Source organism: Canis lupus, chromosome 18 (assembly GCF_003254725.2).
Source record: "Canis lupus dingo isolate Sandy chromosome 18, ASM325472v2, whole genome shotgun sequence".
In the NCBI taxonomy this organism is placed as follows: domain Eukaryota; kingdom Metazoa; phylum Chordata; class Mammalia; order Carnivora; family Canidae; genus Canis; species Canis lupus.
In genome coordinates, this window is record NC_064260.1 from 12,703,116 (window position 1) to 12,726,162 (window position 23,047).

At 38.9% G+C, this 23,047-nt stretch overlaps 2 protein-coding genes across 3 annotated transcripts in view; one reads left to right on the plus strand and one right to left on the minus strand.

Moving 5' to 3' along the window:
• LAMB1 (laminin subunit beta 1) overlaps positions 1 to 2,678 on the plus strand; it is a 70,604-nt gene extending 67,926 nt beyond the window's left edge. For both annotated transcript variants that reach the window (XM_049096700.1, XM_025449562.3), the window contains 3 exons: positions 453 to 629; positions 2,062 to 2,221; positions 2,388 to 2,678. In XM_049096700.1, coding sequence (XP_048952657.1) covers positions 453 to 629; positions 2,062 to 2,221; positions 2,388 to 2,524 — 474 coding nt within the window. In that variant the 3' untranslated portion in view covers positions 2,525 to 2,678. The remainder of the gene's footprint in view (positions 1 to 452; positions 630 to 2,061; positions 2,222 to 2,387) is intronic.
• A 3,010-nt stretch (positions 2,679 to 5,688) lies between these two features.
• DLD (dihydrolipoamide dehydrogenase) overlaps positions 5,689 to 23,047 on the minus strand; it is a 31,422-nt gene continuing 14,063 nt past the window's right edge. The window contains exons 6-14 of the mRNA XM_025449284.2: positions 22,749 to 22,849; positions 22,214 to 22,357; positions 21,732 to 21,833; positions 9,916 to 10,106; positions 9,124 to 9,294; positions 8,620 to 8,809; positions 7,657 to 7,794; positions 6,537 to 6,626; positions 5,689 to 6,445 (exon numbers count right to left, since the gene is read on the minus strand). Coding sequence (XP_025305069.1) covers positions 6,380 to 6,445; positions 6,537 to 6,626; positions 7,657 to 7,794; positions 8,620 to 8,809; positions 9,124 to 9,294; positions 9,916 to 10,106; positions 21,732 to 21,833; positions 22,214 to 22,357; positions 22,749 to 22,849 — 1,193 coding nt within the window. The 3' untranslated portion in view covers positions 5,689 to 6,379. The remainder of the gene's footprint in view (positions 6,446 to 6,536; positions 6,627 to 7,656; positions 7,795 to 8,619; positions 8,810 to 9,123; positions 9,295 to 9,915; positions 10,107 to 21,731; positions 21,834 to 22,213; positions 22,358 to 22,748; positions 22,850 to 23,047) is intronic.

Below are 23,047 nucleotides of genomic sequence, written 5' to 3' on the forward strand. Positions count from 1 at the left end.
AAGAACACTCCACTTTCCCAACAGTTTCTGAAGACCCATAACCTCCACTAGAGTTGAACATCTAGAGTTGACAGGAAAAACTAAAGGTGACTTGGGAGTTATCATTTTCCCCACCCACGTTAATTTGGAAACCAATGTGGAAATCCTTCTCACATCTGCTTATTTGTGACCAATGTTTAGCCAACGCCTGCAGGTGTCCTTAAAATGCTTTCTCAACACATCAGGCTGTCTGGGGGTGGTTCGGTTAAGAATTTTACATGATTTCCAGATCATGAGAATTGCGAAAAAAGCTGGGCACTTGATATAAGCTTTTCCTTTTTGCAATTCTTTTCTTTGGATCTGGAGCAAAAGAGCATAGTGGTCTTTTAGTCTTCCTCTAGATTTGTATTCCTAGCACGCCCTACCACTTGTTAAACTACTGGCTTCCTGGGTCACTGACATTGTACTTGTAGATTGAGTCTGAAACTGCTGCTTCTGAGGAGACCCTGCTCAACGCCTCCCAGCGCATCAGCGAGCTGGAGAGGAATGTGGAAGAGCTGAAGCGGAAGGCTGCCCAGAACTCGGGGGAGGCAGAGTACATCGAGAAAGTAGTGTACACTGTGAAACAAAGCGCAGATGATGTGAAAAAGGTAAGTCCAGCTTTGTAACTTCACAGCTGTGTTCATAAAGGAGCAACGAGCCTCCTCCTTGCCTTCCTTGGAATCGGTTAAGGGACGTGGACCTAAGTGACCTGTTTTGAAATAGCAGCCTTTAGAGACACAGATGGAAAAGAGTGGGAGTGGATTTGCAAGTGTCCAAGAAGTGTGACCTTAGCCCTCCCATCTAAACTTGGATAAAGAGGCAGGAAGATGAAATTAACTGAGGGGTGGAGGTCTTGGAGCAAGCCTACTGAGCTTATACCTCGGTAATTCAATTAGGAAGGCTGGGATGGCCTACGGTGATTACCTGGCCATTTGAGAAATCTTTAAAGCGGGGTAGAAAAAGCTAAAGGAGCCACCACAGAACAGCTAGTGGGGAACTAAATCTCACGTCTTCCACTCACTAACCACCTCTTGCTGCTCACTTGGAAGGTACTGTGTTGTGCAGAGAAAATCTCCTACAACCCAAATTTTTTCATCAGAAGCCAAGTAATCCTTAAAACACATGTTCAGGGGGCAAATGTTTATCTCCAGAGAAACCTTTTGACACTTTTAAGGGGAGTGTTCCAACTGTTAAATGAATAGTTAGGGAGTTACGAACTGAAATATAGTCAAGACTTTTCCTTGAACTTAGTGTAGCTTTTAGCCATTACAGAAGGGGGACTTCCTTCTACCTCTGCCTGGGGAAGAGAACAAAATAGTAAGAAAAGTGGACTACACTACCCTGTTTTTTCAATCATGGTTTGTACTTTCGTGCGGTTCTGAGAGCATAAATCAGAGCATTTTTCACAAGTACCCTTTTTACAGAGCATTTTTTGTAAAAATATAGCATTTGATTATAATCAGATGAACGACCCCCCCAACATTGAAATCCTTATTATCAATGGCTATGGTTTGAACAGCGTTTCTCAAAAGCAGCACCTGCTGCAACCACCTTGTCAAACCCACACAAACTTCTCATCTCCTCACCCATCCCTGTGTATGCTACATCTCCCCTTACCTTTCCTTCCCTTAAATCGCTACACACCCTACACTGGTTCTCCTATCAGCTCTTCAAATGGGCCTTTTTTGACTCCCAAGTGTTTGGATCACAGTGAATCTACTTTACAGAGAAAATCTACTACTCTGCCTCCATATAGCTGTCCTAGGACACCCCCAGAAAAAAGTGCTGACAGGAGAAAGGCACCTTAGCCCTGGAGACCCGCTACAACTCCAAAATATCTTTCGGATCTTTCATTAAGAAAATTCATGTCAAAAGAAAAAAAGAAAATTCATGTCAGTGTTGTATTTAATTCCACTGTTTCAAAATAATTACTTACGCCTAATAGCTTAACGCCTGAGTGCCCTTCCAAGCTTGCCACAATGACACTCTTAATGTCCGAGATTACATTTATCACCTCTCTGTGTCTAAATGGAACTGCAGGCTCTGGACAATGAAGTTGATGAAAAGTATAAGAAGGTAGAAAAATTAATTGCCCAAAAAACCGAAGAATCAGCAGATGCCAGAAGGAAAGCGGAGATGCTACAAAATGAAGCAAAAACACTTTTGGCTCAAGCAAACAGCAAGCTACAGCTCCTGAAAGGTAGGTCTTAGGCTCGTGCTTTCACAACGTAAAGAGAAAACATGCACTGAGTTATTTAAAAGGTTGAAAAATTATTCACTTTGTCTTACGCTTTATAGGCAAAAACGATCAGTAAGAGGTTGAGATCATTATAGTGTAATTTACTCAGACTTTTTATCTCCCACAGATTTAGAAAGAAAATATGAGGACAATCAAAAATATTTAGAAGATAAAGCTCAAGAATTAGTAAGATTGGAAGGAGAAGTCCGCTCGCTCCTAAAAGATATAAGCCAGAAGGTTGCTGTTTATAGCACCTGCCTATAACAGAGCAGGAGGCGGCTCGAAGGTGACTGAGGTGACCAAAGTAAAAGAGCTACATTTTAAGATCTTCAAAATAAAACTCATTACCTATTTAATGTTTTTAATCAGCACATTTTGTATGAAGTTCAATAAAGTACAGTCCTTTTGTATAAATATATATTTAGTATAATTCTTAAATTTTACGGATTTAGCGTTCATGAATCCCTTTTAAGCAAGGGTACTGTCAATGTAAAGATGGTTTTATAAACAGATAGACTCCACAGGCCCCTGCTTTCTGTTTTGTCTATGAACAGGCTATCATCTGTTTGCTAAGTCAGTATCCTCCACGAATCTGCCCCCTAAATCACCTCCCAGTGGGATGCCCAGGTGGAGGGTAAGGATATAGCCTGAGCCCCCCCTTCACCATTTCAATGGTTGCTCCAATCTCCAAGACTCCTCTAAGTATTCCTTGCTCTGAGAAAGAGAAAAAGCAATTTTTAGAAAATTAACATTGTGGCTTTGAAGTGTTAGCAATCCTGGCCCTGTTCTGGGTGGTGAGGTGGGAAGGTTTAAATTAAATCCAGAGTTCACGAACATTGCTCCTGCCAACTGAGCTGTGCCAATCAAAGTACAAAACGATGCTGTAAGTTCTGTGTTTGTGTTGAACTTCATTAGATTTCACAAACTAAAGATTCTCTACCATCTGTGAGGCCAAAACAATAAAGAAAACAATTGTATTCCAACTGCCAAACCTATGTCAGCTTCATAGCTGAGCTAGCTGGGTAACAGGCCAAGCCCTATGTGGTTTTTTTCACCAATTCTTCTTAGAGCAAGATAATTCCTGTGTACCACTTAACAGCCACCCACACATAGGACGCAGCTGCATTTGAAGCCCCGCCTGAACAATTATGTAAACAGATGTAATTTAAACAATAAGGCAACCTCCCCCTTCCTCAAGGCAATTATTTGTCACTTTCATTTAGGTAGAGATCCTAATACCTAGCAAAGTGGTTTTACCTCATTATCTACAGCAACTAGTTTCCCCCCCGCCCCTTAAAATTAAGTATTTTGGGAGCACCTGGGGTGGCTCAGTGGTTGAGCATCGGCCTTTGGCTCAGGTCGTGATCCCGGGGTCCTGGGATCGAGTCCCACTTCGAGCTCCCTGCAAGGAGCTTGCTTTTCCCTCTGCCTAGGTCTCTGCCTCTGTATTGTGTCTCTCATGAATAAAATCTTTTAAAAAAGAAATCTTTATATTCCTTTTTTAGCTAAACAACGAAAGATGTCACTTTGAAATCACTCATTTTAATCAGCTCAGGGAATGGACAATTAATTGCCATCCTTACAAGCCAAGAAAATATTGAGAATTTGGTCAATAAATGAATATTTGAAATTTCTTATATCCACAAATTCATTCTCACCTACGTAGATTTAACTATTTTGTGTTTCTATAACTAGCACTTCATATTATTTCTATTTTTTCTCTAGAGTAGGGGACATGTTTGAAGTTTAAGAGTTTTATTTATTTATTCATGAGACACAGGCAGAGGGAGAAACAGGCTCCATGTAGGGAGCCCAATGTGGGACTCCATCCTGGGACTGCAGGATCACGCCCTGGGCTAAGGCAGGTGCTCAACTGCTAAGCCACCCAGGCATCCCCATGTTTGAAGTTTAAATAAACTAGCACTTCACATACTATTGGGATTTCAGATTTTAAAATACAAAGGTCATTTCTAATAATGGCAAAGTAGCACATATCAGGCCAGCTCTCTTGCTAATAACTGCCAACTCTGAACGGAAATACACATTTTTAAAAGTAAAGGTCCCGGAGACCAACCAGCAGCAGGCAGAAGGTAGAGGGAAGCTAAGACAGCAGTGGGTGAAATCAATTCCCATTTTTAGGGGCTTTCACCTGACAGTGGGTCCCAGAAGTATCATACTGGGCAGAAGCCAAGCTTTACTGGTTATGGAATCAGAAGACAGAGTTGGAGGCAACTAGAACAAACTATGAAAGGAGAGCCCCACAAGAGAGAGGCATGGTGAGGAGGGCCTCCCAACTCTGCATATCGTTTGCCCAGTCTCCGGTTGACCTCTGAACTACACATGTAGGGCCAGATGTAATCCAGCCGAGGTATAACTGAAATAACTGGGTAGATCCTTTAGCCTGCCCTCCAGCAAAGACCATGAATTGGGAGCTGGGGTTCAGCCAGGTTAACTGCCTACTGAAACAGAAATTGCCTATTTTTCAGAGGTAGGTAACAGAATCCAGAGTCTTTACAATGAATAATTCACTATGATCATAATACAATCTCAGACTAGTGGACACAGAAGGAAAAAGGGAAATGTGACCCACTAACGATGCAATTAAAACCTGAAGATGATTCAACATTTTCCTTCTGTGAGCAACTGATAGTATCCTAGCCCACATTTTTTTTTTTCTTAAATTGTTATTTATTTATTCATGAGAAACACACAGAGAGGCGCAGAGACATAGGCAGAGGGAGAAGCAGGCTCCATGCAGGGATGGGAGCCTGATGTGGGACTTGATCCTGGGACCCTATCCCAGGACCCCAGGATCACACCCTGAGGCAAAGGCAGATGCTCAACCGCTGAGCCACCCAGTCCCCCCTGCCCGCACAGCTTTTCTGCTGATACATTCTCTAAACTTTTCTTAAGCTGCAATCATGTTGAGCATCTATGGTTTGCATATTTCTAGTACTTTTTTTTTTTCGAATATGCTATCCTAAATGTGAGAACTACTTAAATTTAGTCAAAATATGCAAAAGCCTATTTTAACATTTAAGACTTTGATACTGATAGGTTTCAAGGGCTATTTTAAACATTAATGAACAGATACGATTTTATAGCACTCTTTAAAGAAACATTTACCCAACCGCGGATACACTGGAAATCGACAGAAGACAGATTAAATTTTCCCATATGAAAAATAAAATAAAAATAAATTTTCCCATATACTGTGTCTCCAAAAGTGAACGCTCCACAGTTAGTCGGTATCGGTAAAACAGGTGAAAGGGTAATGACCTTTCAAATGCCTAAATGTTGTCCTCCAGTGTGGTAGAAAGATACATCCAGGCCAGAAGAGGAATAATAAAGAAAAGTAAGAAGATACACTACAGGTAGTCATAAAAGAACTAGGACCATCTGGACATCCACTCAAAACAACCAGTAAATGAATATTTAAGACTGTTTATTTCTGTATTTTCATTCCCCGTTGTAATACATTTGTGTCTTCATTTAATATATGAATTTCACAGATCTACCTCCTTAATTTGGTTAACTGCCTACAGACTAGACCTCAATGGGTCCTTAAAAATTTAAACATAAATTCTACCTCTAAACTGCAAGAATTTGGAGATTAAATAAAGATGTGAGAGACCATCATTTATTTACATCATTTTGGTTTATACATATTTTAATCTTACTCTAATGATTAACTATTTCCAATATGAAAACCAAGTTTAAAATAACTTGGTCACCTGGCTTCAAACACAGCTGGTTCACATACTCTACACCAGCTCCATCACATAAGTAAATCCAACTTTACAATAGCAGGGATAAAAGCTACGTAACATAAATTCAGTGAAATTGAATCTTTCAGAAAATGCATGAAAATAAGGGTTGAAGAAAATTTTCCAGGATACTACGATAAGTAGCTTTTTTCTGCAATATTAATGCACTGAAACAAAATATTAAATTTATTTAAAATAGATGAGATTATTCCATTCTGTCCAAACCTAGTAAAGCCTTCCAAAAGTTTCATAATTCAGTCCTAAAAATTCTTGGAGACGTGAGCATTTCCTGTACAGGAATGTGACCTCCACAAAGCTCCCAGGAAATTTCAGAAAAATATAATCTTCTAATTTAAAAGTTGATTGATTTGCCGAATGATGCAGCCAGGTTTGCTTCTCTAAAAGCTTCTGATAAGGTCTGCAAGGGAAGAAATTTAAAATTAAATACCAAATATCTGTGGGTGAGAAGAAACTTATAGCCATTAATTCTGTATATTGTCAATAATTACCGGATGCGCATGGCAGACTCTGGCTATATCTTCACAGGATGCTCCATACTCCAGTGCAAGAGCAGCTTCATTCACCATTTCACCAGCTCCCTTTAAAATAACAGACCAAGTAATTTTCTTCCCGTGGCAAAAACAACAAGCTAACAGGATTCACAGTTTGAGCAGTTAACTGTCTCCAGTCAGGAAAAGCTTAATAGAAAAGGTGGCACAGAAGTGAAGAGTCTGGGCTCTGGAGCCAGCTGGCCTGGATTCAAATCCTACCACTTCCTCAAGTGTAACACTCTGTGTTTCCCTACATTTATTCACTTCAAAAATGGAAGAGCAACTCCTGCCTCCCAGAATGGTAAAATTAAAATGGTTATTGCATGTATACAGAGAAGAATGTATTAGAGAGTAAGTAATGTTTTATCATCATCATGTCAGATCCCTAGGGCAGGTGCGTACTGCAGGTTCGGTGGTAGGAAGGGCTTCCCTTAGGAGGTAACATTTGAGCCCAAACCTCACAGGAGCCAGATGTACAAAGACCTGGAGGCACAGCATTCCAGGCAACAGGTCGTACAAGAACAAAAGCTCTAGGACAGCCCGGGTGGCTCAGCGGTTTAGCACTGCCTTTGGTTCTGATCCTGGAGACCCAGGATCGAGTCCCATATTGGGCTCTCTGCATGGAGCCTGCTTCTCCCTCTGCCTGTGTCCCTGCCTCTCTCCTTCTCTGTCTCTCATTAATAGATTTTTTTTAAAAAATCTTAAAAAAAAAAAAAAAAGCTCTAAAATGGGAACATTTGCCTGTTAGGAAACTGAGCAAAGGGGCATGAGGCAGGGAATTAATGAGGTCAGGAAGGCAGACGGGACCAGTTATCTGTAACAGCTTGCAGTGGAAAAGGGCCACTGGAGAGTCTTCAGTGGGCACAGGACCTATTTCAAGAGTTAGATGAATGTCAGTTGCAGGATGGAAAGCAGATGATGTGATGGGCCAGCCTCTGAGCATGCTGCTGGTCACCTTATCAGAAACAAACTTCTGCTGGTAAATACTAATCCCAGCATGTAAAGAGCAGGTGGCCTAAAAGTAAATAGCAATGCTTTCCAGAAATAGTAATGGGATTTGGGGTTGTATGATACTCACTGGTCCCAGAATGTGTGCTCCCAACACCCTATCCGTTGATTTCTGCCCCAGAATCTTCACCATGCCATCTGTGTCCGCATTTGTCTTAGCTCTGCTGTTAGCAGCAAAGGGGAATTTCCCAACCTTGTACTCAATGCCCTGTGAGAGACAGAAGAGGAGAACCTAGATAAACAGAAAAACACATTCCTGCTGGTGAAATCATCTACCATTTATTTTGAACATAAATCCTAAGAAGGCAATTCTTCGGGGATCCCTGGGTGGCTCAGCGGTTTAGCGCCTGCCTTTGGCCCAGGGCGCGATCCTGGAGACCCGGGATCGAGTCCCACATCAGGCTCCCTGCATGGAGCCTGCTTCTCCCTCTGCCTGTGTCTCTGCCTCTCAATCTCTCTCTCTCTCTCTCTCTCTCTCTCATGAATAAATAAAATCTTTAAAAAAAAAAAGAAGGCAATTCTTCAGAGTACATGGAGGGCAAGACCAAAACTGCTTACTCATGAAATACATTTTGTGTGCAAACAACAAACAAATGCAAATGTCAGTCTATCTGGGTGTATTTCAAAAGAAAATATAAAAGCTCTGGAATTAACTAGTTTGCAGGCAAGTGAACGATTTCCTCTGCATTACTAAAAAGGAGAAAAATATAAAATGTTCTACAGGATTTCAAAATGCATTAATGCAATAATAAAATGAGTCACAGGGCAGCCCTGGTGGCGCAGCGGTTTAGCGCCACCTGCAGCCCAGAGTGTGATCCTGGAGACCCAAGATCGAGTCCCATGTCAGGCTCCCTGCATGGAGCCTTGCTTCTCCATCTGCCTCTCTCTCTCTCTGTGTGTGTCTCTCATGAATAAATAAATAAAATCTTTAAAATAATAAAAAAATAAATAAAAAATAAATAAAAGGAGTCACAGCCACCAGTGTCATTAACTCATGCACTGGAGTTACAGCTACCCCTGCATTCAGAATTACCTCTTCTTTCAACTGCTCTTCTGATTTGCCAACCCAAGCAACTTCAGGGTGGGTGTAAATCACTGATGGTACACAGTTGTAGTCAATGTGCACAGCACCGCCAGCCATTCCTTCAACACAGATAATGCCTTCATCCTCTGCTTTGTGAGCCAGCATTGGACCAGCAACCACATCACCAATAGCATAGATACTACCACAGAGATGAAAAGAAACACAGTGAACCACTGCCATCACAGATATTCATCTTCATTATGCCATGGTAACAAAAGTTTCTAGTTACTAAGTACCAAAAAAATATATAATATACAGCTCCTCAAACATCTCTGAGTTCAGGTTCTCATCTTGGGTAATGAAAAAAAATGCAATTATTTTTGTTCCCACATACATGTCTACTGTTCTTCCCCAAAGCCAGTGCATTTAAACATGGTAAAAGTCTTATTTTTAAGACAGTGTTTAAAATAAATGTTTAAATTTTTGAAAATGCAAATAAATTATCCAACTTACTTTGGAATTTTAGTTTGGAATCTGGTATTGACTGGAATTCTACCTCTAGGATCTAGTTCAATTCCAAGCTCTTCTAGTCCCAAGTTCTGAGTAAAGGGTCGTCGGCCAATGCAAACCAAGAGTACGTCACATGTGATAACCTCGGCTTTGCCACCAGAAGCACCTTCAATACTAGATGACAAACAGTATGTCACCGTTAAAGTGACCGTTAAATATGCATGGACACAAACAGCTGACAGAATGAGACCTGTAAGACCTGATGTTTCCCAAGTGTTGCTGACACTTCTAACAAACAGGAGTCAGGCAATAAAAAAACTACAAATCCTCTAGAGGTCTATCATTAAAACCTCACAATTACAGGTAGAACAGCACATGTTAATAACCCAGGTCTTAAGTCAGAAAGATCAAGCGATGGCTCTGCCCGTCACTTACTATGTGACCTTAACTAAATAATTTCATCATGTTATATGAGTAATAAAGAGAACCAGGCACATAGTAAACAATCCAGTATTACTGATCTCCCCATGTATCTAATAATACTGAGTTTTGTGAAACGTTGAGAGTTTAAATATTTCTGATTGTATACTATGAGAAAGTAAGAACACTAGATTAATTTTCCTAGCATCAACTTAATCATGAATTTCAAAGGACTGATTTAATAAGCAATATGGAGTTACACTAAGCAATAAAATGGCCCTAGGTTGTAACAAACTTTGATTCTGAAAAAAAGGAGTATTTTTCTTAAGCACACAGATAAAGATATTGTATCAAAAGCATATGCAGCATACTTACGAAACATCAATTTTTCCATCTGACTTCTTGGTAGCACCAGTAACTTTTGTATTCAATTTAAATTTAAATCCTTGTTTTTGGAGGATGCGTTGAAAGTTTTTAGATATCTCCATATCAATTCCGACTCCACCAACATGACCTAAAAACTCAACTGCTGTCACATCTGCACCAAGTCTCTGCCAAACTGAACCCTGTAATAATTTTTAAAACTCATAAAAATAAAGGTTTCTATAGCAAATATTTACTGACTGAAGCATCATAAAGAATTTGTCAGATGTTTTTCTTTAATATGTCCCTGTCAGAAGCTCTGAGGTTTAAAATGAACAGTGGCACATAAATATGCTTCATATATTACATGTATTCATTTTTTGTTCATTCCAGCAACATTTATTTATTGAGCACCTACTATATACTAGGCACACATCGATGAATGAAATGCTGCCCCCAGGGGGCTTATACTCTGGTAGATGAGGCAGATAAGTAGAATTCATGGAGAGGTTAGTAGAGCGCTCTGAGAAAATATAAATCAGGAAGCGGAACCAGGACTGCTGGGAGGAGGAAGGCTGTAGTTTTAAAGAGCATGGTCATCGGGGAAAGCTTTGCTGTGAGTGACGTGTGTGCAAAGACTTGAAAAAAAGAGAGAATGAACTACACAGGAACTGCTGGAGGAAGAGGGGAACAAGTGGGAAGGAAGGTCTTGAGGAGAAAAAGCCTCTTCCTCCTACTAACCACTGGTATTTATAAAATGTTAAACTGGCTTCAGATTTTATTTTCTCAACAGAAATGTGCTTATTTTTTTCATTCAAATTATAACTTAAAATGTTAAAAACCAGCATGCAGTTTAACAATTATAACTTCAGGATGCCTATCTGTGAAATCAGCAAGATGAACATAATTTTATAGCATTATATAAAATATGAAAAACTATGAACCTATCCTTTCCAAGAATTTGTACTAAAATCAAATTTTAATACAATTGTATTAAAATCATCCAGTAATTTAACATAAGAGGTTGACCTTTCCAAGTAGATTTATGCATTGTTCTGAGTTTTGGGAATGAGAGCTGAGTCAACTAAAGGCAGTACGGTGGCACTTAAAATCCAATCACAAGCAAATACAAAAATTAACTAAAAATGAATCATGAACCTTATTGTGAAACCCAACACTATCAAACTTATTGATGAAAATGTAGGAAAGAATCTTAGTGACCCTCACTTAGGGTCATGCAACACTGTGAGAGGGGAGGGGAGGGGAGGGGAGGGGAGAGGACCACATCAAAATCAAAAAATTCTCCTCTTCTAAAGCTAATATTAATACAGAGAAGCCACAGACTGAGAAAAAAAATATTTGCAAAATCTCTATGATAAAGGACTTATATCCTTTGCACAAAGATCTCTCAAAATAAACAAAAAAAAAACCCTATTAAAAAAAAAAAACAGACAAGATAAACAGGTACGGCACAAAAGACAATGCAGAGATGGAAAAATAAGTCCATAAAAAGATCCTCCATATTATGAGCCAGTAGAGAAATGCAAATTAAAACCCCTAGGAGATACTACTACACACATCACAATGGTTCAAATTTCTAAAAAGGCACCACTACTACTGCTGGTCAGGAAATACAACAGCAACTTACAGGGCCTGTGGCACTGTACACTTGGCAAAGCAGAGCTCCTCAAAAGGCTAAACACAGAACTCCCATTCCATGCCTAGGTATCCACGCAAGAGAAATGAAAACAGATGTCCAGACAAAACGTTCACAGCAGTATTAGTCATAAACAGTCCTGCAGTGGAAATGAGCCAAATGTCCATCAACCAATGAATGGATAAACAAAATGGGCTACAGCCACAGAACAGAGTATCTGGCTCTCAAGAGCTATGGAGTATATACATGAACCCTGAGAGCATCATGCTAAGCAAAGAAGCTAGAGACATATAAGTCCCACATATTGTATGAATCTCATTTAAAGAGAAGTCCAAAACAGGCAATTCCACAAAGAAAGAGGGTTAGTGGTTTCCAAGGCCTGCAAATGGTAGGAATGTGGAGTCACTGCCAGTGGACATGGTGTTTGTTTCTGAGAGGACAAAAATGCTCTGGAATTAAGACTGTGGTGACAACTACACAACTTTGTGAACATACTTTAAAAAAAAAATCATTGGGGATGCCTGGGTGGCTCAGTGGTTGAGTGTCTGCCTTCAGCTCAGGGCATGATCTCAGGGTCCTGGGATCAAGTCCCATACAGGATTCCCTGCAAGGAGCCTGCTTCTCCTTCTGCCTATGTTTCTGCTTCTCTCTGTCTCTCATGAATGAATGAATAAAATCTTAAAAAAAAAAAAATCACTGAACTGTACAACACTTTAAATGGGTGAAGGATATATGAACTATATCTCAATGAAGGTGGCAAAGACACACTCCTCTGAATCTAAACTACAAAGTAAGAAATAGTAGGAGTATGTTGAATCAACACTGTACACATGAAACTAATAATATATTCCATTACAACTCAACAAAAACAAGAGGGGGAGAAAAAAAGAACATGTGGTATATATACACAAGAATACTATTCAGCCATAAAAGAGAACAAAAATCGTTTGTGACATTCCAACAACAAAAAGAAATAATAAGAAAATGGGAAATGATAAGCAGCAGCATCTTGAACTCAAAGTCAGGAACAAGAGATCCCTGGGTGGCTCAGCGGTTTAGCCCTGCCTCCAGCCCAGGGTGTGATCCTGGAGATCTGAGATGGAGTCCCACGTCGGGTTCCCTGCATGGAGCCTGCTTCTCCCTCTACCTGTGTCTCTGCCTCTCTCTTTCTCTGTGTCTCTCATGAATGAATAAATAAGATCTTAAAAAAAAAAAAAAAAAACAAGTCGGGAACAATGAGCAGAGAGAGAGCTAGACAAATGTCTTCCTCTTTAGGAAAATGGATTTCAAAATCCTTAGAGATAGGAAAACTCCGGTAGTAACTACCAGATATTATGTCAGGCTTTGTGTTAAAGCTTATTAGATATCAGACACTGGGTTAAGTGTTTTATATCTATTACCTTACTAAATCCCAACAATAACCCTATGAGGCAGTTACTCTTACTAGAATGGGGATTTTTTTATGATGAATCAACTAGTTCAGAGCAGCTCACTCATTTAACAAGGACACAGTGTCATTAAAAGGCAGAGCCAAAAATTCAAATTTAATTATTTTTTTTAAAGATTTATTTATTTATGATAGACATAGAGAGAGAGAGAGGCAGAGACACAGGAGGAGGGAGAAGCAGGCTCCATGCTGGGAGCCCGATGTGGGACTCGATCCCGGGACTCCAGGATCGCGCCCTGGGCAAAAGGCAGGCGCTAAACCGCTGAGCCACCCAGGAATCCCCCAAAAATTCAAATTTAAATCTGATTCAAAACCTACATTCTTTTTTTTTTTTTTTAAGATTTTATTTATTTATTTATCCATGAGAGACACTGAAAGAGAGGCAGAAAAAAAAAAAAGAAGAGAGGCAGAGACACAGGCAGAGGGAGATGCAGGCTCCATGCAGGGAACCCGACGTGGGACTCGATCCCGGGTCTCCAGGATCACATCCTGGACTGAAGGCAGCGCTAAACCGCTGAGCCACTCCGGCTGCCCCAAAACCTACATTCTTAAGCACTACATTAAAGTGGTATGGAAAAAGGTTAACTATGAAAAAATAAAAAGATGGTCACATGACTAATCTTTATGAGAAAGTAAATAAGTACAGTGCGTTATCTCCATTAAGCGGTTAAGCTTAAGCATCTGCCTTTGGCTCAGGTCATGATCCTGGGGGGTGGGGGGAAGGGGGAAGCCCTGCTTCTCCCTCTGCCTGACACTCCCCCTGCTTATGTGCCCACTCTCTCTAGAGATCAAATATTTATAAGCAAAATTTTAATAAAATAAAAAATCTTTATAAAAATAACCAAAAGCAAAAATGCTGAAATGAAAGAGAATTATGGCTTCAGGATATTATTATACTTACCAAAAAAAAGAAAGTAAAACTATGTTATTCCTTTTTCTTGCTCATTTTATCCACCCAGGAGTATGATTTTCAAAGTGGAATGAACAGGGTATGAAATACTAAGCAAGGTAAGAGAACTAGTCATTTTTGATAAGTTAACTCTCCAAACAAATCAGATCATAATTTGATGACAGACACACTGTTAGTCAGTGAACTTTGCCAACTTAATTAGTATAAGGGAACTGTCAAATGAAGCCAGACTGGCAATAAACTGCCTAACATTTTCAAAAGGGAAAAGAATAGACTCTGGAAAATAGACTCTGAAATGTGGAATAGAGGTCAACCCCTGCTAAATACTAGAAGAGATGATTAAATAGCTGGTTTGATAATCATTAGATACTACCTCAAGTCTTCCAAAGAGGTCATACAAACTATTTTCTGAAGGCTTTTCTGGACTGGATAATAATATAGGGTATTTTTATCACCGAAGTCTTCAATAAAAAAAAAGAAAGAAAGAAAATCTCATATCCCTTAGATGAGATGGATCAATGGAGATTTAAATATATTTATAAACAGGTTAAAAACTGTAGAGTCAGATGGCTTTCAATACTTCATACTGACATGAAAGACACCAGAGACGGTTTCATTAGCCAACTTATATATAAGATCAGATGATAGGCCAACATGCTTTTAGTTAACATGCTTCCCACATTTATGAATTACACACAAGAAAAGGCAGTTAAGTGTAAGGATGACCGAATCAAGACAGAGACTGGAATAATGGGTACAAGTGAGCCTTAGGTTTAAACAAGGATAAAGGTTCAAAATCCTTTATTTGGGTTTATTTACTTATTTAGGTTTAAAAACTAAGAATTCCTCAAGCAAAAGATGTGAAGTTTTCAACTAACTATAAGCTCAATTAATGCTTTAAAAAGGAAAAAATAATTAAACTGATCCTGAAGGATTACATTAAACAAAGTAGATTACATATCAAAAACAAGTTCTCGGGACACCTGGGTGGCTCAGCAGTTGGGCCTCTGCCTTCCGCTCAGAGTGTGATCCCAGAGTTTTGGGTTAAGTCCCATATCAGGCCCCCCATGGGGAGCCTGCTTCTCCCTCTGCCTGTGTCTCTGACTCTCTCTGGTGTCTTTCATGAATACATAAAATGCTTAAAAACAAAAAAGTAAGTTCTCTCCATTATCCAGAATATTATGCTTAGTTTTCAACACTATTTCCAAGTGACCCTGACTGACTAGACTGGATCAGAAGGATGACAACATAATGGATGCTATGCTAATCTACAAGATCTGGGTAAGTAACATTAAGGAAAGCAAGAGAGGGATCCCTGGGTGGCGCAGCGGTTTAGCGCCTGCCTTTGGCCCAGGGCGCGATCCTGGAGACCCGGGATCGAATCCCACATCGGGCTCCCGGTGCATGGAGCCTGCTTCTCCCTCTGCCTGTGAATCTGCCTCTCTCTCTCTCTGTGACTATCATAAATAAATAAAAATTAAAAAAAAAAAAAAAAAAAAAAAAAAAAAAGGAAAGCAAGAGAGATTGAAATATGAATGACACTCAGTCCCTGCCTTCAAGGAACTTATGGTCCTGTAGGAAAGGCAGACATAAACAAATAAATGGAATATACTGTTTATTAATTAGTAGCTGATACAAAGATGCAGACATATAGTAAAGACTCAAAGACAGAAAGACTTGCGCTTTCTCCAAAAAAGACGAAGTCTGGGCTAAAAAGGTAACACCCAAGCTGACTTCTGAAAGGTATTTATTAACAAATGTTTACTCAGCAATAATAATAGCTAACGTTTGACTATTTAGTATGTATCAGCCACTGTGCTACAGGCTGAAAATGCAGTCAGTGAAACAGCCATGATCTCTGCCCTCAGGCAGTTGGTGATTTAATGAAGGAGAGAAAAATGAACAAGTACTATCAGTTAAGTGAGATAAATACTGTAGCAAGTACAGGTGCAATGGGACGCTCAGCAAGAGTTACTACCTAAGGGCATGTGGGGTAGTCCAGGAAGGTTTTGAGAACACAGAGACTGGGAGAGGAAAGCATGTTCCAAATAGAAGGCCTACAGATAAAAGAGAGGGTGCAGCTAGTTCAGAAACTGGTATTTCACTATATCTAGAACATAGTTTGAGAGGGAGAGGGGCTAAAAACAAAGCTGGACTGAGCCAGTGCCACATCACACTGGCCTTTCAACAACATTAAAGATTTTGGATTTATCCTAATGACTATCATTAGTTATTGAAGGATTTTTAGCAAGAGAGACAGGCTTATGTTCGTGTTACAGGAGAGGAGTTCAGCCACTCTGGGGAGATTAGAAAAGGATGAAAGAAGTCAGAGAGTTAGAGTAAGAAATGACACTGGCCCAAAATGGGATCAAGTAGATGTGTCAAAAGAAGCAGCTATATTCATGAAATACGGGTCTTGAAGCATCATGTTAGGACCTGCTGACTGGCTTCATATGAGGCACAATGACATGACACAAATCATGTGTAATTCCCAAACTTCCAGCTTATGCTTCTAGATGAATGGCAGTATGACTCACTGAGATGAGAAATATTAAGAAATAGTTTTTGTTTATTTGGGGTTGAAAGAATGAAGAGGAAGAAGGAAAGGTTAAGTTATAAATTTACTGAACCCAGCGTCTGTGAGACCTGTAAGTAGAGATGCTGATGGGCGCTTAGATATAAAAGTCCAGAAGTGTCCAAGATGGCAGCATAGAAGACTGAATTCACCTGCCACAGACAGATGGGGTTTACATCTACATTACACAGCACCTCCTGAAGAACTGAGGAATGACTGAACAGCTTCTGTACAACAAAGGACAGAGGGACCATGCAGAGAACAGGGGGAGACACAGAGAGAGAGAGGCAGAGACACAAGCAGAGGGAGAAGCAGGCTCCATGCAAGGACCCTGATGCGGGACTCGATCCGGGGTCTCCAGGATCACACCCTGGGCCAAAGGCAAGCGCTCAACCACTGAGCCACCCAGGCGTCCCGGAAATCATGTCTTTGAATAAGACATTAGACTAGATGAACATAACAGATACATACAGAACATTCCATCCAAAACCAACAAAATACATTCGTTTCAAGTGCATATGGAACATTCTCCAGGAGAGATCACATGTTAGGTCACGAAAAAAGTCTCCCCAAATTTAAGATTAAAATCATTTCAAGCATCTTTTCTGACAACTGTAAGTCAATTACAAGAAAAAAAACACCATGTAGAGGCTAAAGAACATGCTACTATACAACAAAGAAAGGAAAAAAATAAAAACACACATGGAGACAAATGAAAACTAAAACATAATGGTCCAAAATCACTGGCACACAGGGAAAGCAGTTCTAAGATGGAAATTGATAGTGACATAGCCAAGAAACAAGAAAAATCTCAATTAAGCCTTACAAAAGAAACTGGAAAAAGAGCAAAGCCCAACATGGGTAAAAGGAAGGAAAAATCAGAGCAGAAATAAATGAAATAGAGTGCCTGAGTGGCTCAGTTAAGCCATGACCTCTGGCTCAGGTCATGATCCCAGCTCCACACAGGGTCCCTGCTCTGCAGGGGGCCTGCTTCTCTCTCGGTCTGCTATTCCCCTGCTTGTGCTGTCAAATAAATAAATAAAATCTTTTAAAAAGAAACAGCTCTCAGTTTGATTTTTGTCTGTTTCTAAAAATAAAATAGATAAACCTTTAGCCAGGCTCAAGAAAAAAAAGAGAGGGCCCAAATAAATGAAATGAGAAAGAAAAGTGAAAACCAATAGCACAGAATTACAAAGGATTGTAAAAGACTACAACGAAAAATCACATGCCAACAAACTGGACAAACAACACAGAAGAAAGCATTAAATTTCTAGAAACATCACCCAAAACTAAATCAGGAAGAAATAAAAAATGAACAGATCAATTACTAGCAACAAAATTGAATCAGTAATCAAAAGCCTCCCAACAAACAAAGTCCAGGACCAGATGGAGTAACAGGTAAATTCTAACAAACATTTAAAAAAGAGTTAAAACCTATCTTCCTCCAACTATCCCAAAAACAGAATAGGAAGCTTCAAATTTATTCTAGGAGACCAGCATTACTCTGATACCAAAACCAGACAAAGACACTTAAAAAAAAGAAAACTACAGAATAACATCCCTATGAATAGATGCAAAAATCCAAAACAAATCTTGGCAACTAATTTCAAAATACCGATTAAAAGGGTGATTCACCATGAAGAAATTAGATTTATTCTGGAGATGGTTCAATATCCTCAAATCAAGGACACCTGGCTGGCTCAACAGTTGAGCGGCTGCCTTCAGCTCAGGGTGTGAACTCAGGATTCAGGGATCGAGTCCCACACTGGGCTCCCTGTGAGGAGCCTGCTTCTCCCTCTGCCTATGTCTCTGTCTCTCCTCCCTCCCTCCCTCTCTCTCTCTCTGTCTCTCATGAATAAATAAATCTTTTTTAAAAATCCTCAAATCAATAGGACACACCACATTAATAAAATGAAGAATAAAAATCATATGATCATCTCAATAAATGCAGAAAAAAACACCTGACAAAATTCAACATTTGTTCATGATAAAAACTCTCAACAAAGTTTAGAGGGAACATACCTCAACATAAAAAAGGTCATATATGACAAACCCACAAATAAGAGCATACTCAATGGTAAAAAAACTGAAAGCTTTTCCACTAAGATCGGAACAAGACAAGGAAGGATGTCCACTCTCAAAAATTTCATTCAACATAGCATTGGAAATCCTAGGCACAGCAATCAGACAAGAAATAAAAGGCATCCAAATTGTAAGTAAAACTGTCACTATTTGCAGATGACATGACACTCTACAAAAAAAAAACCCTAAAAACTCCACCAAAAAACTATCAGAATAAATGGATTCAGTGAAGTTGCAGAATACCAAAATCAATATACATAAATTGGTTCCATTTCTATACACTAATAACAAAGTGGCAGAAAGAAAAATTAAGGAAACAATTCCATTTACAATTGCAACCAAAAAAATAATATACCTCAAGTAAACTTAACCAAGGAGGTAAAAGACCTACACGCTGAAAATTTCAAAACATTAATGAAAGATCTACCATGCTCATAGACTAGAAGAACATATTGTTAAAATGTCCACATTCCCCAAAGCTATCCACAGACGGAATGCAAGATCTATTAAAATATCAACAGTAATTTTCACAGAACTAAAACAAATAATTCTAAAATGCCAGATTTCAAGATCTACTACAAAACAATAATAATCAAAAAAAAATCTATTAATGGCAAAGAGAGACACAGATCAATAGGACAAACTAGAAAGCCCAGGAATAAACCTATGTTTATATGGTCAATGAGTCTATGATAAAGGAAACAAGAATATACAATGGGAAAAGACTGTCTCTTCAATAAATGGTGTTGGGAAAACCGGACAGCCATACTCCAAAGAATGAAACTGGATCACTTTCTTACATCACACAAAAATATAAACTCAAAGTGGATTAAAGAACTAATTTAAGACCTGAAACCGTAAGATTTCTAGCAGAGAACATACCTAGTAATTTCTCTGACATAAGTCTTAGCAATATTTTCCTAGATCGATCTCCTCAGACAGGGAAACAAAAGCAAAAATAAACTGAGACTACACCAAGATAAAAAGCTTTTGTACAGCAAAGGAAATCATGAAGAAAACAAAAAGGCAATCTAACTTAATGGAAGAAGAAATTCACAAATAATATATCCTATAAAGAATATCAAAAAGAATTTACACAACTCAACATCAAAAATATAAATAATGCAATTAAAAAACAGGCAGAAGATCTGAATACTGTTCCAAAGACATACAAATGGCCAAAAGACACATAAAAAGATGCTCAACATTACTAACCATTACATCAATATGCACATCAAAACCACAATGAGATATCACCTTATACCTGTCAGAATGGCCAGCACTGAAAAGTGAGAAATAATAAGCGTTAGCAAAGACCTGGAGAAAAACAAACCCTCATGCACTATTGATGGGAATGTAAATTGGTGCAGCCACTGTGGAAGACAGTATGGAGGTTCCTCAAAAAAATTAAAAATAAAAATACCATACGACCCAGTAATCTGATGAATATTCACCCAAAAACAATGAAAACACTAATTCAAAAAGATATATGCACCTCTTGTTTAATGCAGCATATTTACAACAGCCTAGATATGGAAGCAACCCAAGTGTCCATTGATAGATAAATGGATAAAGATGTACCTATATATACAGTAGAATACTATTCAGCCATAAAAAGAATGGATTCTTCCCATCTGTGACAACATGAATGGACATGGAGGGTATTATGCTAAGTGAAATGAAGTCAGACAAAGACAAATACCATATGATTTCACTTATATGTGGAATCTCAAAACAAACAACTGAACGAAAAAAGCAGAAACAGACCTGTAAATACACAGAACTAGTGGTTGCCGGAGGTGAGAAGGGAGGAGGGGAGGGGGAGAACTGGCAAAATAGGTCAAAGGGAGTGGGCAGTACAGGCTTCCAGTTACAAAATCAGTGTCATAGGGATAAATGGTACAGCATAGGAAGTAATATAGTCAATAGTATTTTAATAGTGTTATATAGAGACAGATAACAGCTACATTTGTGGTGAGCACAGCAAAATATATAGTCATGGGATCGCTATGCTGTATACCTAAAACTAATATAACATTGTATGTCAACTATACTTCAATTAAAAAAAAAAAGCAGACAGATGAATTTATTCAGGACTACAGTTGTGCCAAGCAGGTGTGTGATGATGCAACAAATAGGTAAGGGACTCAAGAAGAGCAGCTACAGTGATGGACTATGGAGTCTAAGCACATCAGGAAAGCAGTCAAGACAGGAAATGAGAGCAAAAACACAGAGGGACCTAAGGACTAGAGCACCTGATAAAGTTAAACTGCCTATATGTTGAGAATAACTGAGTAAGAGAGGAAAGAATGTTATGGTTAGAATAAAATGTCTGGATTTGTGACTGCAGAAGTAGGAGTTCTTTGTGATACCAAGGTAAAACAGCTCTGACAAAGGATACCTTAAAATGGACAGAAGGGGGGCTCCTGGGTGGCTTAGTTGGTTAAGTGCCTGCCTTTGGCTCAGGACCCTGGGATTGAGCCTTGTGTGTGTGTACGTGTGTGAGGGGTGGGTGGGGGATGGGGTGGGTGTGTGTGTGGGGGGGTGATGGTCTCTGTTCAGCAGGAAGCGTGCTTCTCACTCTCCCTCTGCCCACCTCCCCACCCCGCCAACTTCTGTGCTCGCTCTCAAATAAATAAAATCTTTTTTAAAAATCGAGAGGTCACTGGTAATACAGGAAAGTCACCAGATGGACAGGAAGGGAGAAATCAACAGGCAGAAAGCATGAAATGGCAAGGTAGTCAGAGAATTCCAATAGTTTGACAGAACTTAAGAGGGATCAAGATGAGGATGGAGGGGGAGGGAAGAGCCAGGTAAGTCATATCTAAAATGCAATTTGCTCAGAATGAGAACAATCTTCTGAATAACTGAAGGGCCATGAGATGTATCTGAAAGACCATCAGACTTTTAAAAAAATCAATTCAGTTCTAGGGAACAGGAAGGGTGGCAGATACAGGGAAGCAGATTTCAAAATAAAAGATTATTCTAATAACTACAATGCTTACATAAATAAGTTATCTTGCAAAGTCTAATGACTAGAAGTATATATGCAAAACTCAATGCTGATCTGCTTGCAATGCTGTACAAAGAATCAAATAGACCATTAAGTCCCTTCCAACTCCATGAAAGCAGTTAGAAAATAAAAAGCATTACTTACCAATTCTACACCTATTACTCCTGCACCAATGACAACCATCTTTTCTGGAACTTTTTTTAAAGATAAAGCACCTGTAGATGACACTATTGTATCTTCATCAATCTATAATAAAACATATACAATCAAAATTATTTGGAAAAACCTACTGATTTATCAACTGACCTCACAAAAAATACTAAGACATTTATTTATTTTGAGGTATCTATGACTTCAATCCATACACTCAATTTTACCAAATCCCACTAAAAACACTCAAAATTTCATCATTTGGTATTTCGAAACGAAATGGTCAGTTTTAACTTCATAACAAATTCAAATTCATCTTAATATAAAGTGTTCTATTTCCAGTCAAAATTACTGCAGAATAAAGACAGCTTGCCAAAGCTGAATGACTGTCAACATATAGTATTTCAGTCAGAAACTTTTCACAGTTCATAAATAGCATGAATAAAGGGAGGTTGTAACACTTGTAAAAAGCATACCGTAATTCCAGGAAAAGGAGTAACTTCTGAACCTGTAGCTATAAGAATGTTCTTTGTATCAATAACTTGAGTGCTGCCATCAGCTTTCTTTGCAGTGACCTGATTTTTGCCAGTTATCTTTCCATATCCATTTACGTGAACAACCTTTATAAGATAATGTTTATAGATTTACAAAGTTTAAAATGATTTCTGTGATAAAAAAAAACATGATTAATAGGGAAAAAAGTACTCTATTAAATAATACATCCAATACAAAATGCTTCCTTACTTATTTAGTAAGGCCACGCATGGAGCCGCAAATATTTGTTCTATATGTCAGGGAAATCCATCTCAGGTTAACATACAGTTTTAAAATAAATCCCTCCAGCAAAAACAAAACAAAACAACAAAACCACCAAAACAAAAACAAAAACAAAACCACCAAAAAAAAAGAAAAACAAACCCCAGAAGCCATGTTCTAACAGCATCACTCTATCAGCATAATGTTTAATGTGTACGTAAAATAAACCAGACGTCTGCACGATAAAACACTGACCTTATTCTGTTTGAATAAGTGGGCAATTCCACCAGTTAAAGCTTTTACTGCTGTACTCTTCTGCTCCATCATCTTCTCCAAATTCAAGCGAACTTCAGACACTGTAGTTTGTTAAACAAATGTTTAGTCCTTTGCTAACTATCTGAAGCAATATATTTTTCACTAATCAAGATGTGGAAAATTTCAGCCTATGCTTACAGAACCGTAAAAAAAGGCAGTATTAAAACTCTTAAGTGTAAGGAGACCTGGGTGGCTCAGCAGTTGAGCATCTGTCTTCAGCTCAGGGTGTGATCCTGAGG